Source organism: Mustela nivalis (assembly GCF_964662115.1).
Source record: "Mustela nivalis genome assembly, chromosome: 15".
Lineage (NCBI taxonomy): Eukaryota > Metazoa > Chordata > Mammalia > Carnivora > Mustelidae > Mustela > Mustela nivalis.
In genome coordinates, this window is record NC_139034.1 from 88950063 (window position 1) to 88966042 (window position 15980).

At 60.0% G+C, this 15980-nt stretch overlaps 1 protein-coding gene across 8 annotated transcripts in view; it reads left to right on the forward strand.

Moving 5' to 3' along the window:
- The window catches only part of TFDP1 (transcription factor Dp-1), a 43683-nt gene extending 28587 nt beyond the window's left edge, over nucleotides 1–15096 (forward strand). For 4 of the 8 annotated variants that reach the window (XM_082701157.1, XM_082701164.1, XM_082701163.1 and 1 more), the window contains 9 exons: nucleotides 2344–2450; nucleotides 5259–5380; nucleotides 6392–6557; nucleotides 6836–6979; nucleotides 7427–7495; nucleotides 9146–9297; nucleotides 9777–9943; nucleotides 10642–10720; nucleotides 13847–15096. In XM_082701157.1, coding sequence (XP_082557283.1) covers nucleotides 2344–2450; nucleotides 5259–5380; nucleotides 6392–6557; nucleotides 6836–6979; nucleotides 7427–7495; nucleotides 9146–9297; nucleotides 9777–9943; nucleotides 10642–10720; nucleotides 13847–13994 — 1154 coding nt within the window. In that variant the 3' untranslated portion in view covers nucleotides 13995–15096. The remainder of the gene's footprint in view (nucleotides 1–2343; nucleotides 2451–5258; nucleotides 5381–6391; nucleotides 6558–6835; nucleotides 6980–7426; nucleotides 7496–9145; nucleotides 9298–9776; nucleotides 9944–10641; nucleotides 10721–13846) is intronic. The other 4 variants (XM_082701160.1, XM_082701161.1, XM_082701159.1 and 1 more) reach the window with 1 other exon arrangement.
- Nucleotides 15097–15980: the final 884 nt, after the last annotated feature.

Here is a 15980-nt window from a genome sequence, read left to right on the forward strand (position 1 = left end):
AACCGGTCGGAGCGCCGCCTGCAAGCCCTGGTGGTGGCCGCGGGCGGGAGGGGGTGGGTCTAGGGACGGCCAGTGAGCTCCGCTCCTCAAGGCGAGAACGGTGGTAGTCGTCTGAGGTCGTCCCGGAGCAGGATGGTCTGCCCGCGGATCCCTCGGACTGAAGAGTTTCTCACGCAGCGAACAAGGAAGAGTTTCTCACGCAGGGGCGTCCAGGAAAGGGGCCCCACCCCAGGCTGCCTCTGCCTCCCAGCCCTGCCGCTGCCCAGACTGCCCTCCTGCTCGTTCCCCCAGCTGGGGGCTGTAAGCACGCGTCTTACAGAGGGACGTTGCTGGGCTTCCCGGTGGTGTGTGTGGGGCGGCCTTGTGGGGGGCCTGCAGGCTGCCCCGTCCTGAGTGCCCCGTCCTGTCAGCCCCTGTGCTCTGACGCCATTTACTTGATGTGCAAAATGAGCTTTGGGGCGCCGGGGTGGCTCCGTGGGTTAAGCCTCTGCCTTCGGCTCAGGTCATGGTCTCAGGGTCCTGGGATCGAGTCCCGCATCAGGCTCCTGCTCAGCAGGCAGCCTGCTTCCCTCTCTCTCTCTCTCTCTGCCTGCCTCTCTGCCTACTTGTGATCTCTCTCTGTCAAATAAATAAATAAAATCTTTAAAAACATGAGCTTTAAGGTATGGTGTCATAAGAACCGCCTGTTGCTGGTGTTGACAGGGCGTCGGTTGCAAATTTAAAGAAATAACAATGTTTTTCGAGAATCGGTTCAGTGTTCCCAGAAACCTGATTACTAACCTGTCAGTGAATCTGAAAAGTGGTATCTTTTAAGTCTCTGTGCAAAATAGAGTAACTTTATTTTTTGTCCTCTGAAACCTCTCTTACATATCTAAAGCAGTTGTGAAAAATTTGCTTTTGCTCCAGGTACAGATCTCTGTGTGTAGAGGAAACTAAAAACCCTCAAAGCAAATATTTGCAGAAAATAAATATCTTTTGGTGTCGTTGGTAAAAATGCTAATGCTTGTTGGCCAGCCGGCTCCGTGGACTCGTGCTGTGGAGAAGTCCTGCCGCGTGTCTGTGCAGCGGTGAGACTCGGTGTGGCCTGAAGCCTGCAGCGTGTTCTTTGGAATGTGTGGACGGCAGAGGGCTCAGAAATGAACCTCTAGGCCGGGCGGACGAGGGCGGTGTTTGCGCATTTGGAGGCCATCACGAGGCAGAGCCTGTGAAGCGGAGGAAATGCCACTGGTGTCTGTGGAGCTCGACACCCCCCTCCCCACCCGCGCCCCTGCAGGGTCCCGTGTGCGGCCACGGGAGGCCGGCCCGCTCCAGGAGCCGAGAGTGCGAGGCGTGGTGACTTGGGCAGTGCGGCGGTGACCGGGTCAGCTTCTCCCCGGGGCGCTCAGGCCCTTCTTGGGAGGGCACGGCGGGGCGCACGCTGCTTGCCTTCCCCAGGCTCCGGCACCGCGGCCCACCCACACTCCCTTTGTTCTCTCTGCCTTTTGAGGCCATCAAGGCAAGGCCTTTGTTTCTTTATTTTGAATTTTTATCATTCCTACTTCCTTTGATTTTATTATGTAAAATCAACTGTTTTACCATTTTTGTTCAGTTGTATGCTCAGCACCAGGGACAGAGCTCTTAGCTGACACCCGGAGGAATGAGTATTTCTTCTGTTCCCCGGGTGTCCTTCCTCTTTGCTCTGTGATAAGGTCACCTGTGAGTTCAGTGGGCAGTGTCTTCCTCAGGCATTTCTCTTCCTGGAAGCGGAGATGAGAAGACTGTTAGATTGCTTTAGATTTCTTTATTCTGGAGAGAGCGTGGGCGTGCACAGGGGTGGGTTTGGGGAGGGGCAGAGGGGGAGAGAATCTCAAGGCGACTCTGCACTGGGGCTCAGTCCCACGACGCAGAGGCCTGAGCCGAAACCAGGAGTCACATGCTCAGCAGACTGAGCCCTTGAGCCCTGGGGAGTGTTGGATTTCTGAACTCGTTTCGCAATACAGAAATGCTGGAGCATTTAGGAGACTCTAATTGCCACAGTACTGCTGCTCTCCCCAGACTCTGCGGTCCCGCCAGAACATTCTGTAGGCAGGCAGGCAGCCCCCAGGGGCTCGGGGCAGGTTGGTGAGACACCTGGGCCCGTGCACCCCTGCCCCCTGGACATGGAAGCAGCCGGAGGGGCTGGTGGGTGGATGAGCCGGTGATTGTGGCCATGCGGACAGCTTTAGGCTTAGACGTGTTTGCAGCTGACCCACAGCCCTAAGGTGGGTGAACGATGAATGTCCAGTTAGAGGCATCACTGTCCTACAACTACCCATTCAGCCTTACTGCAGAAGGGAACTAACCTGTTGCCTCCTTGCGTTGCAGGCGTGGTGTCCTTGGTAGCTGTCCACCCCTCCACAGTGAGCACGCTGGGGAAGCAGCTGTTGCCAAAAACATTCGGACAGTCCAATGTCAACATTGCACAGCAAGTGGTAAGGGGCCCGGGCAGGCGGGCTCGCCGGTTCTGGACGGTGGCCCATAGCTCTGGTGCGGAGGTTGGGGTGCGTGGTCTGCCTTCCGCAGTGCCCTCTTGATGTTTGCACGGCTGGGAAGCGTGTGCACTCCCCTGGCTCAGGCCTGCTGCAGACACAGGCCAGGCACCGTCCCCTCCTGGTACGTGTGTCCCGCTGACCCCAAGTCTGCCCCAGAGCGTAGAGTGGTGTGGGGGTGGCAGCACCTGGCCTTGACCCTCAGCGTGGGCGTTACTGCCTGGGAAACAAGGGTGGTGTCCTTGCAGGGCACATGGTGGGCGTAGGGCTCCGTAGGCCGTCAGGGCGCTGGGACTGGAATGCCTCTGCTGTGGCCCACCCTCTAGGAGGGGGCTGAGGTGGGTCTGTGCTCCTGGACCGTGCTAGGTGCCCCACTGCCTGATCATCCGTGGGGCTCGTTGGCTCTTCCTGGTGGAGCTCTGGTCAGATTGAAGCTGCCCCTCCTGCTGGGCCTCGAGTGGCGCTGTGAGGAGGATGCTGGCTGCCCAGCTGTGCATGTCCAGACCTGAGCTCCCACTTCTGGGGGACCCCCGGGGCAGCTGTGCTTGTGCCTGCCACTTCGCCCCGGCATGGGTGTGACTGCTTTCCCAGCAGAGCTGCCGTGAAGTTTTTCAGAGCAGAGCTGTCGGTTGCACCGTATCTGGCTCATCACGGTTTTTTAGTAAACATCTTTTTGATAAAGTTAAATATTTCGTTCTATGTTTTATTCTGCAACTCGGGTTACTTTTAGCTGCTGCGTGTCATCGCAGCTCTAGCTCGGGTGCACCTCCTCAGTCGTAGGAGTCGGATGGTTGTAAGTGTAGGGCGGAGAGTCGACACGCAGGTTTGTCTTTTGGCGCCTTAAACTCTGTCAGCCTGAAAGTCACGTCCCTGGGCTGAGTCCGCCTGTTTCGGGGCAGCTGGTGTCCGCAGCGCCTCCCGCGCAGGCCCCAGCGCTGTGAGCTGCGGCTCACGTGTCGCCGTGTCTCTCGACCTTGCCCACCAGAGGGTTGAGGCCGGAAGGACTGGCTTGTCGTGACCTTGAGGGGCGTGTGAGCTCAGCACGCGCTCGCGAGGGGCTTCCGCCCCGGTGCGGGGAGTCGGTGCCCATGAGCATGGTGCCCAGGAGCGCGGTTAGGACGGGAGAGGAGCGGAGAGAAAATAGTTCCCTGTCACCCAGGGAGCCGTTCCAGAGCGCCTGCGGCGTGCCTGGCCCCCTGACCCTGTCTGGGCCAGTCGCGCAGACAGGTCCAGCTTAGGGAGAGGGCGAGAGCGTGGCTGCTGGCTGTGGGGGCCCAGGCCGCACGTCAGGCAGCCCTCTGGTGACTCTCCTGCCTGTCTGCGTGGGTGCTGGTGCCCTAAATCCTCTCTCCCGGGAACATCACCAACCCAGTCCCTGTGAAACGTGTTCAGTAAGTGCCAGACTGACCGGTTTCCACATGTCCCGAGCCCTCGGCCCTGAGCCTTGGCTAACGCGCCTTTGCCACGGTGAGCCCAGGCCCCGGAACGTACGTGTCCGTTGAGCAGAAACGGAGGGTTCGGGCAGTGCGTCTCCTCCCCGGGGATCTGTTTGCTTTTCGGTCCCTCTTTCCGGAAAGCTACTGTCTGACTTCATGGCCTTTGAGTGAAGCGGCTGACATACAGCTTGGACAACACTGTGATGAAACTTTGATCGTTGGGAATGTGAATTGAAAGAATGAAATTGAGAGTTTTCTTTCTGTGGTTGGTGGTCATTGGCCCTGACCTGTGGCCTGACCTAGGACCAAGTGCCTGGTCAGCTGTCCCCTGGCCACAGGAGGCAGCACACTCATTCTGCTGAGGAGGGGCCCTGGGCATGGCCAGTCCCTGAAGCTGTGTCCTATCCCTGTGAAGGGCTGTCCCAGCACCCAGTGCCCGATGTGGCTCGCTGGGGCACTTGGCTGTGCAGAACCTGGGAAGTCATGTTTCTGAACCGATTCCTGGATCAGCTCTTTGGTGGGGTGGAGTCACGTACGAGACCTGAGGACGCTGAGTGTCACTTGACGGTACACCGCAGCGTCCGTGTGTCCCTCGCGGGAATATTTGCATATTAGTGGCACCAAATTCTGAGTCCTTGTTGAAAACAAACGAGGCTCCTTTCCTTGGGTGAAGAGATGGTGCGGGTGCTCAGACTCGGTCCCCTGCGGTGCGGGTCATGCTGCCGTCCCCAGAGCTGCCTCGGCCTGGCGTGTGGGTCTGTGGCTCGTTGTCCCTGCGCCCCCGCGCTGCCCCGTTCGAGGTGCTGGGTCCCCGCGAAGCCTCCACTGGGACGCGTTCCCCACGTGCAGGTGGGCCGATGGGCACCACAAGTGTGGGGACTTTTTCCTGTTTGTGTTTTGGCGTTTAGCACCCCCTGGGAGAGAGGATTTCATCTTCGTCCGCATCACTGAGCAGAAGGGAAAGTAAACTTGGGCCTGGGGAACAGTGGGGACGTGCCTGGTTTTGCGGACTCTCGAACCACAGCCTCCCCCGGGGTCGCCGTCCGGCGGGCTCGCCGGGATGGAACGGTTCCCGGTGCTTTTGTTGGATCGGGAAGACCCCGGGAGTCGGTGAGGGAAACGGCTCGTGCCGCGCAGAAGTGCCGCTCGCCGGCGTCTGGCTCTCAGTGTGGGCCGTGGTGCTCGCGTGACCGTGTTCTCGCGGTCCTGTGGCTGGCGGAGCTCGGCGGTGCCCGTGGCGGATGGGAAGCGGTGAAGCGGCAGGGCGCACGCGGGGATGTCTCATTGTGTTCTGAATTGTCTCTTTTGACTGTAGGTAATTGGTACGCCTCAGAGACCTGCAGCGCCCAACACTCTGGTGGTAGGAAGCCCACACACCCCTAACACTCACTTTGTCTCACAGAACCAGCCTTCAGACCCCTCACCTTGGTCTGCCGGGTGAGCACATCGCCTAGAATCGTAACCCCGGCTCTCCGGGCCACGCGGGCCGGCCGTCGCGCCCGCGGTAGACGGCGTCAGGGCGCACTTCTCCTCGCGGGGGAGAAGTCTGGCTGCAGGGAAGCCGCTCCCTGTGGTCCGGGGGTGGCGGCATTGTGAGGGGGGCAGCTTGCGGTGGAGGAAGAGGAGGAAGCTGGCTTCTCAGCACTGCGGTGACGGGCGCTTTTTCCGTTGTCTGCACTGGAAAGTAGCGTCTAGGGGACAGTGTGCACGTGTGACGGCCCTCGCGGCAGCTCTGGCTGCCGTTCCTTGGTTGACACCACGGGAGGGTCCCACCACACGGTCACCTGGACCCTTCTTCCCTGTAAAGCAACCTCGTGAGAAAACAATTTTACTCAGAGGTCAGCTCTGTGACTTTCCTTAAAAACAAAAACAAAGCTTTTTGGATTTACGTATGTATTGGTTCTAAAGCAAAAATCGTGATTTCCTGAGTCATTGTGAGAAACTCAGAGCCACCTTTTCCTTGACGTGGTGCTTTAAACAGTTGAGCCGTTGGGTTTCCTGTGCTCTGAGGCTCACTGTGGTCTTCAGGGTCGGGTGCCCACTGCCACGTGGCCGTCATGGTCTCCATACAGCCTTGGCTCGCAGCCTGCTCAAATTTTCTTTAAGAAGTTCTTAAATTTGCGGTAAAATCTCCACAGTTCCTATGTCCGTGGCCATCTTTTTAAGAAGTAGCGTTGGTATATCAGGACGCAGTAGATACGCACTGGCGGCTCCTGCCCTTCTGGGCGAGGCCCCGTGTTTTCTGGGAGCGGATGCAGATAGGAGGCCTGGCCACTTAACCGTTGGTGTCTTGGCCCCATGGCTGTGCCCAGTGCGCTCTACAGACGAGCTGGGTCCCCGGGGCTGCGCGTGGGGCCTCGGCCCGTGCCCAGCTTGCTAGCCTTGTGGGTGAACGTGCGGCCGGTGCGGGGGTGCTGAGGGCACTGCTGTTCCTTTGTGTTTTCTAAGGAAGCGACACAGGAAAGGGGAGAAGAACGGGAAGGGCCTGCGGCACTTCTCCATGAAGGTGTGCGAGAAGGTGCAGAGGAAGGGGACCACGTCCTACAACGAGGTGGCCGACGAGCTGGTCGCAGAGTTCAGTGCTGCCGACAACCACATCCTACCAAACGAGTCCGTGAGTATGTGCCGCGCGGTGGGCACACACCCCAGTGTCGCACGGCCCGCCCTGGGTTTCTCTGAAACAACGGGAGACCCACAGTTCAGAGAACAACCTGAGAGAATTCTCCGGACCTGTCTGCGGCCCGACACCCTCCCCTCCCAGATGTGGTCGTGCGCAGGGCCCGGCTCCCGGCGGGCCGGCTCCCCGGCGCAGCTCCCTGTTCCTCGGGCTCAGTGGGGATGTGCTGGGAGTGTCCTGGACGGTGTGGAAAGCTCATGCTCCGTGCCCAGCAGGCTTACGACCAAAAGAACATACGGCGGCGCGTCTACGATGCCCTGAACGTGCTGATGGCCATGAATATCATCTCGAAGGAGAAGAAAGAGATCAAGTGGATCGGCCTGCCCACCAACTCGGCTCAGGAGTGCCGGAACCTAGAGGTGGCGCGGCCCAGCTCGTTTCCCCTCGCGCCCCTGTGCGCTTGCCCCACAGCTGCTGTGTGTCCCGAGGGTGCCTGCTCAGGGTCTGTGCGTGTGTGCCTGGCCCGGACCAGGGCTCTGCCGCTTGCCCACCGTCCGTCCAGCTTGTCTGCGCTCTGCGGGCACCGATGAGGAGGCGTCTGGCCCACAGTGGGCAGCGCACCCCAACATAGGAAGTTCTGAATCCTGGCTGGTGGGGTTCGAGTTTTAGAGTGTCCCGTCCAGAAGACGAGAGAAGGTGGAGAGAGGGCCAGCGGGGGCGGAGGAAACCCCTGTGGGTCCCGTCCCCGCTCCTGGTTGGCTCTAGGTCACCTGCTTCCCCTCGTTAGACTGGGGCGAAGGGTTCCGCGAGCTCGTCCCTAGGGGGTGCTGGTGGCTGTGTCATGACGCCTCCGTCTTGTTCTGAAGGTGGAGCGGCAGAGGCGGCTTGAAAGGATCAAGCAGAAGCAGTCTCAGCTCCAGGAGCTCATCCTGCAGGTACGGGCGCTGCTCCCCGCCGGTCTGGCCTCATCCTGCCGCCACGGTGTCCCCTGTGCCCCTGGATCTGCTGCCCGGACGCGTCAGAAGGTTCCGAGCAGCGTGCTGGCACACGTTCCGTGCTGCCTCGTGTGGGGCCGGAGGGCGGGTGACCTAGCTGTTGGGTGTTACTGTCGTCCACCTCCTTCGGGCCCTCGCGACGAGCGGTCCTAGAGCCCAGGTGTGGGGCTCAGCACTGTCTGCGGCCTGGGCGCGTGTCCACCGTGGACGGCCTCTGCACTGAGAGCTCGAATGCAATTTCACACGCGCCCGCTGAGCTTCTGTGCGGGTGCTGTAGACGCTTACAGGGAGCGTGCGTGTGCAGTAAGCCCACGGCCCGTGTGTGCTGCTTGTCAAAGTCGAAACGGTGGGAGGGATGCAGCCTGGAGGGCAGCGCCCAGAGCTTCCCTGGGGCAGGAATGCGTTCTGAGGACCGGAGCCCAGACCAGGGTGTGAGGTGGCAGCCGTGGGGCAGAGGTCCGCGTGCGTGGCCGGTAGGCCTGTGTCTCTGTGCCCGCACCTGCAGAGGACACCCCAAGGGTGGGCGTCTTCTCCGCGGGGATCTGGAGATGCCCATTCAGGGCTGGAAGCAAAACACAGATTGCACCAGGAGCTTGCTGCAGGGTGTGGCCAGTCCCTGGCCTGAGGCCGTGCAGTGCTGGGGCCATCTGGCCGGGGCCTGGGGTGGGGTTCAGCCGCTGTGGAAGCGGCCGGCCAAGGAAGGGAGCCCGGCTCGGCAGCGGTTTGTTGCCTGTGGCGGGGGCATGGGGGAGCCCTGGGACCCTGGGGGGACGTGTCGCAGGGTCTGAGGACAGGCCTAGTGGCCGCTGTCAGATGATAAAGGTGGGGGGAGCTGTCAGCGAGGGGCTTGGGACATGTGCTGGCTCAGTACCCCCAGGCCATGGTGAAGGGTGTGTGTCTTGCCTCGCTGGGTGCGCTCAGCCACGGGGCACCGCAGCCAGCCCCTGTGCCCTAGGGAGGCTTCCAGACCGGGAGCGCTCCAGGGGGGTGGAAGCGGCCTCGGGGTTGAGGGACTCAGGAGAGGTACAGGCACACGTCGCGGGGCAGCGGTCCCTCTTCTGCTCGGTTCTCTGCGGCATCTGCAGCACACGGAGCTACTTGAAACCAAGCCTCATGGTCCCCCTCGGGGCACGGTGCCGGGGGGCCAGCTGCGGTGGGAGGGGCGCTTTCTGGCTTTACCGCAGGGGAGTTCGCATGCAGGTGCGAAGTGGGAAGGCTTTCCCCAGGGAGAGCGCCGTGCCGGCGGGCCTGCTGCTGGCAGGTACTCCGGGAGGCACCGGGTGCTCCGCCAAATGTCCGCCTTCTTGGATGAGGAAGGAGCAGGAGGACGTAGCCTCCAGCACGGATGCTCTTCTCGAGACCCTCCTGCGAGGGGTTTCTGTCCATTAGCGTGAGCACCTGCCTCCCGCCTCCATTCCCCTTAGGGTGTTTGATGTTCGGGTGCGCTCGCTCTCTCCCCCAGCGGATCGCTCTGAGCTCTCGAGGGGCCTGACCCCTGCTGCTGCCCTGTGGGCTTGGGCACGGTTGTCAGGGACGCCCGTGGACAAGGCAGCTGGTGTGAGTAGCATGCTGGTGGCTCATCTTTTTTAGCAAATTGCCTTCAAGAATCTGGTGCAGAGGAACCGGCAGGCGGAGCAGCAGGCCAGCCGGCCGCCCCCACCCAACTCCGTCATCCACCTGCCCTTCATCATCGTCAACACCAGCAAGAAGACCGTGATCGACTGTAGCATTTCCAATGACAAGTAGGTCCCGTGACAGGTGCCTACCCCCCCACTCAGGGTCCTAGCTGAGCTTCAGGTCGGTGGAGAGTGTTGCTGTCACGGTCAGCGGCGCGTCCGCTCGTTTCGTCAGAGACGTATCTGACAAGTATCTGTCGTTACTTGTCATTTGGTGCAACAAAGTTACAGACTTATTTCTCACATCCCTGGTTTCGCGTTTGTCTTGTGAAAGGAAGACCTGGGACCCGTCAGGGTTGTCACTGGCACAGCCGTCGAACCCTTGTGCGGAGAGTGGTCGGCGTTCCGTGCCGGCGCGGGGGGAGGCAGGCCGTCCCACGCGCGGCGTCTCTGTGACGCTCTGGCGCTTCTGAGTGGATGGGTTTTGGAGGACGTGGGTAAAGGGGGTCTGAGGGAGGTTGGCTGAGTGGGGTGGCTCTGCTTGGGGCCTGTGCCGCGATGAACACGGCCAGTGATGCCTTTTCTGACGGTGACTTTGCCCCCAGGTTCGAGTACCTATTCAACTTTGACAACACATTTGAGATCCATGACGACATAGAGGTCCTGAAGCGGATGGGCATGGCCTGCGGGCTGGAGTCCGGGAGCTGCTCCGCCGACGACCTGAAGACGGCGAGGAGCCTGGTGCCGAAAGCCCTGGAACCTTACGTGACAGGTCTGTCACCTCCGGTTCTCTTGGTGGCCGTGGGCTGGACCTCAGGTCTGGACGTGCGGCCAGCCTTTGCTGAGGCTGAATTCGCACTCGGCACCAGAAGTGGGGACAGGTAGATTCGGGGGTGGGACCCCCGTGGGGACCGTGCTGTTTTGGGGGTGGTTGGCCTTCGCAGCCGGGGAACCCATGGAAGACTCCGAGGAGTGAGGCGCGCTGCCTCCTCCTGACGCGGGGGGAGGAGGAGTTTGCTCGGGAGCCGTGTGGGGGACTCCTGTGCTGAGTGGCGGGGTCGGGGCCACAGAGGGCAGGTGCTTTGTGGTGAGGAAGCTGCTGGCGCTGCCCCACTTTGTGGTGTGGGTCCCCCCACCCCCAGAGCCGCTGGGCTGGATCGGACCGCACCAGCTCCCAGCCGGCGCTCCACAGAGGTCGCGGACACTGGCCGTGTTCCTGGTGTGCGCCGTCTCCAGGGCGTCAGGGGTCCTCCTGCCCTTGGCCCCACTTTCCACTTTCTGACAGTGTCTGTTCCGCGGCACAGCTGCGTGGTCATTGGCGATCATGTCCATGAAGGTCTGGGTGCCTTCTTGGGAGGACGGCCTGCGTCCCTGCAGAGAAACCACCAGCAGGTCAGCTGTCTGGCCTGGACCCGTCTTGTGGCAGCGCGAGCCTCGCTTGTGACCTTCACTTTGTTTTCTTCCCTTCAGAGATGGCTCAGGGACCCCTTGGAGGGGTGTTCGTCACGTCGTCGGTGTCGACCTCGAATGGCACGCGGCTTTCTGCCAGGTGACCGCGGCTCTGGGCCGAGCGGGTGGGCAGAGCCCCTGCTCTCCTGCAGACAATCCGTCCTCCTCCACGGCTCCTGCTGGCTCCTGGCGCGAGGGTGGGACTTCCCCACTGGCCGTGCTGTCGGTGTCGGCCGCTCCCGGCAGGGCTTCTCTCGGGCTGTGTGCCCCAAGGTCTACCATAGCCGGTACCCTGGGTGACCAGGAGCCTCTTTCTTATGGTTTCTTCCCCCTGAAACTTCAAGTGACACGTGATTGACTTTTTTTTTTTTTTAAGATTTTATTTATTTATTTGACAGAGATCACAAGTAGGCAGAGAGGCAGGCAGAGAGAGAGAGAGAGAGGGAAGCAGGCTCCCTGTGGAGCAGGGAGCCCGATGTGGGGCTCGATCCCAGGACCCTGGGACCATGACCTGAGCCGAAGGCAGCAGCCCAAACCACTGAGCCACCCAGGCGCCCCACGTGATTGACTTTTTAAAAAGTAGCATGCAGTGACGCGACCCAAACTGCCCGAGCCGCCTGTAGGCAGCCCGAGGGCCGGGGGTTTCTTATCTGTGTTTTCTGTTCCTGCTTAATGTACTTGAGGTCACGCTGTGCATAAAGCTGTGTTCTCTGCTTTTTTTTTTTTTGGTTTTGTTTTGGTTTTTTTTAAAGATTTGATGTATTTGAACGAGAGAGAGTGAGAGAGCGCGCGCGCGCATGAGCTGGGGAGGGAGCAGCAGACTCCCCGCTGAGCAGGGGCTTGACGGGACTCTGCCCTGGGACCGGGGACCCTGGGACGGTGACCTGAGCTGAAGGCAGATGCCTCACCGACGGGGCTGCCAGGAGCTGCTTTTTCTCCTCTTTACTGTTTATTGGATGTATGTTTTCTGTGTTACTGAAGGAGTTGTTCTACTTACATCAGTGTGTGCGAGCCTTCGATCTGGCTGTCCCACAAAGCAGAATTGTATCGTTTCTTAGGTTTTTTAAAGATGATAAGATAATTTCTGTATTAAGTATTAACCGAACAGTGGTTTTATTAGCTTTCCTATCATGTCATGTTATATGTGTTATCTTATATCAACTCTAGATGTTAATAGATGTTTAATTTCTTAAAATACGAGATGGATGAGCAGTTGTAGGTTCAACAAAATGGATGGATATGCTAGCGGGTGGCACAGCGTGCCGTGGCCGGCTCGCGCTGCAGGGTTCTGGGATGTGGGCGAGGCTCCCGGCCTGTGCTGCCAGATGGTCTGGTCGTGGGGTCATCCCTGAAGTCCTTTGGGGGGTGTCTGGCCCGAGATCAGCTCCATTTTTCCCGGTAGCCCTCCAGCTGTGTGTGCAGTGTCAGTCGGCCGTGCTGCGCGCTGGGTGTTCTCAGAGTCGCGATTCAGGTATTGGCTCAAGTTTTCGAGGCTCACTCTAGGTTTGTAACAAGGCGAGTAAATTCACCACCATTTCAGAAGAAAAATCAGTACAGAGACTGGCGTTCTTTTGTTCTTGGGCAGTTTGGATGCAGTTTGAAGCGGCTTTATGGCTGAATTATTTGCCTTTTCCGACTTTCTTGCTAGGCTGGACTTCACAGATGCGTAGTTCCGTTGTCAACGAGTGGAATGTTGAACAGTGTTTATTGTATGATGTTCCTAAATGCTAAAGGGCATTAAGATATATACATTTGGTTGCATGTTAAAGAAAAGTGTTTCTAGGTGCCCGAGCTCCGGCCTGTGGCAGGTGTGGGTGCTGTCCACCTGGGGTTCCCTCTGTGATGCCCGGTGAGAGCCGTGCCCGGGAGCCCACGCCCCAGACTCCCTCTCTCGTGTAGAGGAGCTGTGTCTCCCAGGCGGTTCTGCCCTTCTGGGTCTGCCCTGTTGAGGCAGCGGCTGGGCCCTTACAGTGGAGTAGCAGAGCCTGAGGCTTCTGGGCGACCCGAGACCCTGTGTGCTTGTGGGAGGTGCCTGCCTGGAGTCTCTGTTGAACTTGAAGTTCTCGACTCGCATCCCTTTAACATCTGACGTTTCTTAGAATACGTTTTTTTGCTGCTCAAATACCGAGAAATCCCCATGACTTCTGAGGACGACTCTGTGAGCAGGTTACACACGGGGGACACGTGCACTTTGTGGGTGACGGCTGTCAGCACAGGGGCCCCAGGATGCTGTCTGACAGTCAGTGTCTGGGCCTCTGTGCCAGGTGCTGGGAGGTACCTGAGCCCAGAGGTCTTTGCTCAGGATCCCAGCCGAGAATCTCTCTGCTGTAGGCCAGGACCTTGCCTGAGGTGCTGTTGACACAGGGGCCAGCTGGCTGTCATGTGTACCCTGGGGCTCAGATGCCAGTGGCCCCCCAGTCGTGATAGCAGAGAGGTTAGATGTCCCCTGTTGAGACTCCCATGGGCACAGCAGCAACATCGACAGGTTCCAGATGCCCATCCGAGGACCAGGGTGTAGGGCTGAGCAGCCCTGCTTCCCAGAGGCACCGGCCCTGCAGCCCTGACCCCCAGACCCCTGGGCTCTGCCCTGCCAACCTTGCTGCCTTTTAGCGAGAGCCGTTTCCTGGGCTGGTGGACCGCTGTGGCTTCTCGCAGAGTGTCTGGATGAGACTCACCTGTCACAGCTCAGCTTCCTGGGCTCGGCACTGGCTCCAGGGGAGCGGAGGGTGTCATTGGCATGTGTGTGCAAACCACACCACGTGGCCACATGCACAGACCCCACACCTGCACACGTATGTGCACACAGCACGTGCATAGTCACGCACACGGCACACTTTAACAACATGCGCACACACGCGCACAGGCATACGCGTACACAGACCACACGTGCACACACACGCCTACACACCTTGCTGGGTGCTTCCCACACGCTCCTGGCTGGGAGCCTTGCTTTGGAGGATTCCTTGTCCTTTCCTGGGGCCCCTTTTTCCTAAGCTGCGCCCCCTCTGAAGATCCGGGGTGTCACAAGTACACAGCCTGGAAGAAGGAGCTGTGGTCTCCAGCTTTGGCTTGTGGGGTTTTGTGTGTGACGTAATCACCGATCCCGCGGCAGCCGGTGTTGCTTCGGTTCGGGGCCTCGGAGGCTGGGCGCGGGGGTGCCGGGTGCGCTGGTGCGGACGTGGGGCTCTCTGCTCTGCCTGACCGCCTTGTCTCGCCTCGTCCTCAGTGACCTGACCAATGGTGCGGACGGCATGCTGGCCACGAGCTCCAGCGGGTCCCAGTACAGCGGCTCCCGGGTGGAGACCCCCGTGTCCTACGTCGGGGAGGACGAGGAGGAGGACGACGACTTCAATGAGAACGAGGAGGAGGACTGACGCCTGCCCGCGGCCCGCCCTCGCGGTCTGCGTCGAGAGCGCTGGTTTCGGGAGCGGCTGCTTCTGCTGCGGCGTGTGTTTCTGGCCTCCTCCCCGGCACCCGGCGGCGAGCTGCTGACCGGCCATGCGGCTCCAGCGAGCAGGCGAGGGCCGCGTCCCGCGGGGTCTCGGGGTGAGCGGTGGGGTGTCTCCACGCCAGCGGCTGCCCGGGCCCCTCCCCACTGTCTAGGGTTGTGTAGGGTTGTGTCTCCATTGTCTGTCCTCACCCAGCCTTCCCTTTGCTCCCCGTCCTTGCCGAGCGTGCCGGAGCACCGGCGTGCCAATCGGGTCGCCGGGGCGGGCCGCACCGGTGCGCCGTGGGGCTGCCGCGTGTCTGCTGGGGCGTGCGGCCCCTGCCGATGCCCGCCCATCCCGGGGCATCGGGGGGCCGGCGCACGGCGGCTCTGCTTTTCCTGTTTGGCGCCATCAGCTGTATCGTGACTATTTTCCCTTAAATTATATTGACTGTGATTCCGTCCAGTTTATACTTTTCTCTACGTTGCAGCAAATCGCGAAGTTCTGTTTCTGTTTTTGTTCGTTCGGTCAGAGTCTCCTGCCGTTGCTGGTGCGGCGGCAACTGCGGCAGGAGGCTCGGGCACGCGTGCCGCTGGGGAGGCCGCCTGATTTCTCCCAGGCGGGCGTGACTCTGGGGTCGTTGTTCACAGGCCAGCGCGTCTGTCATCTGAGGACACGAACTGAAACAAACGTCGTCTTTGTTTCGTGGCACCTCCTGTGATCTGTGATGAAGTCGACATTAAATAGAGAGAATGTTCTAACAGTTTTTTAACTCAGAATTTGTCAGTCATTTTTAATAGTTCTTTTTTTATAAGAAGAAAAAGGAATTTCAGGACAGGCAGTAGTCCCTTTTAAAATTTATTCACAAAAACCCATTAACCGCACAGTTGCCGTCAGCTGCCTGTTCTAAACAGTAGTCTTTTTATTGAAACACAAATAAACTTTTCTGTAATATTTTATGGAATATAAAGAGACTTTAATTGTTTGACTTGTTTAACTTGGCACTGTTAGTTTTTATTAATAAAACGCGCATGGGCATTTTAAACAAGTTCTCTGCTCCTCTGATTCCAGATTCTTGTCCACAAGTCACTCCGTCTCCCGTGTCGGTCTCGCTTCTCTCCGGGCGAGGGCAGGCGACCAGGCCGGAACGGGGGGCCTGGGGCACACACCGAAGCCGCCCTCCACCGTGCACCGCGGGCACGACCCCGTGTCCCTCTTGGGCCCTCGCAGTTGAGACAGGGTCGGGGGTTTGGCTTTCAGGTGCGAGGTCGTACGGTGAATAAGGAGCGCAAAGGGGTGTGGACGGTGGAGGACTGTCGCCTGCGCCGGGCATCCGCGGTGCCACGGAGCGAGGGGCGGCCGCTGCGGTCTTGCCGGTCGTGACCTCCCTCTGCTGTTGAGGGCAGCAGGCGCTGGAGGGTGGTGGCCCGGTGGCTCCGTGCTCACTAGGTGCCGTGGGCCCGCGAGCCCAAGGTGGCCTCCCTGTGGGACCCGCGGAGCTGGCGTGGGCGGGGCCGCTCGCAGAGGGAGCCTGTCCTTGGGGTCCGACAGGCTCCCACCCTCAGCTGTGAGGGACTGTGTCGCTCTGGGAGGTGACATGGCACCTGGTGCTTGCGTGGGTCAGGACACCAGGTCATGCGGTGGCTGGGGGCAGGGGCTCTCCGGGAGAGTGTGTTGGTTTGATCAGACGCTCTCGTCCCGGGCTTTGGTGCAGGACCTGGAGTGAGCCGCCCGCGCGTCCCTGGGTGTTGGAGGGCGGGCTCGTGTCCGTGGCTTCCCGTGGGGCGCAGCCCACGTGACACCCTCTTGCCCCCTGCTCACCTCCTGCGGGTGGGCGGGCTCCTGGGGATAGCCCTGCTGTGGTCTCGTCCGAATTTCCCGGATGGGGGTGGGGGGGTGAAACTTGAAAAGATTTCCAAAGAGAAAGGGATT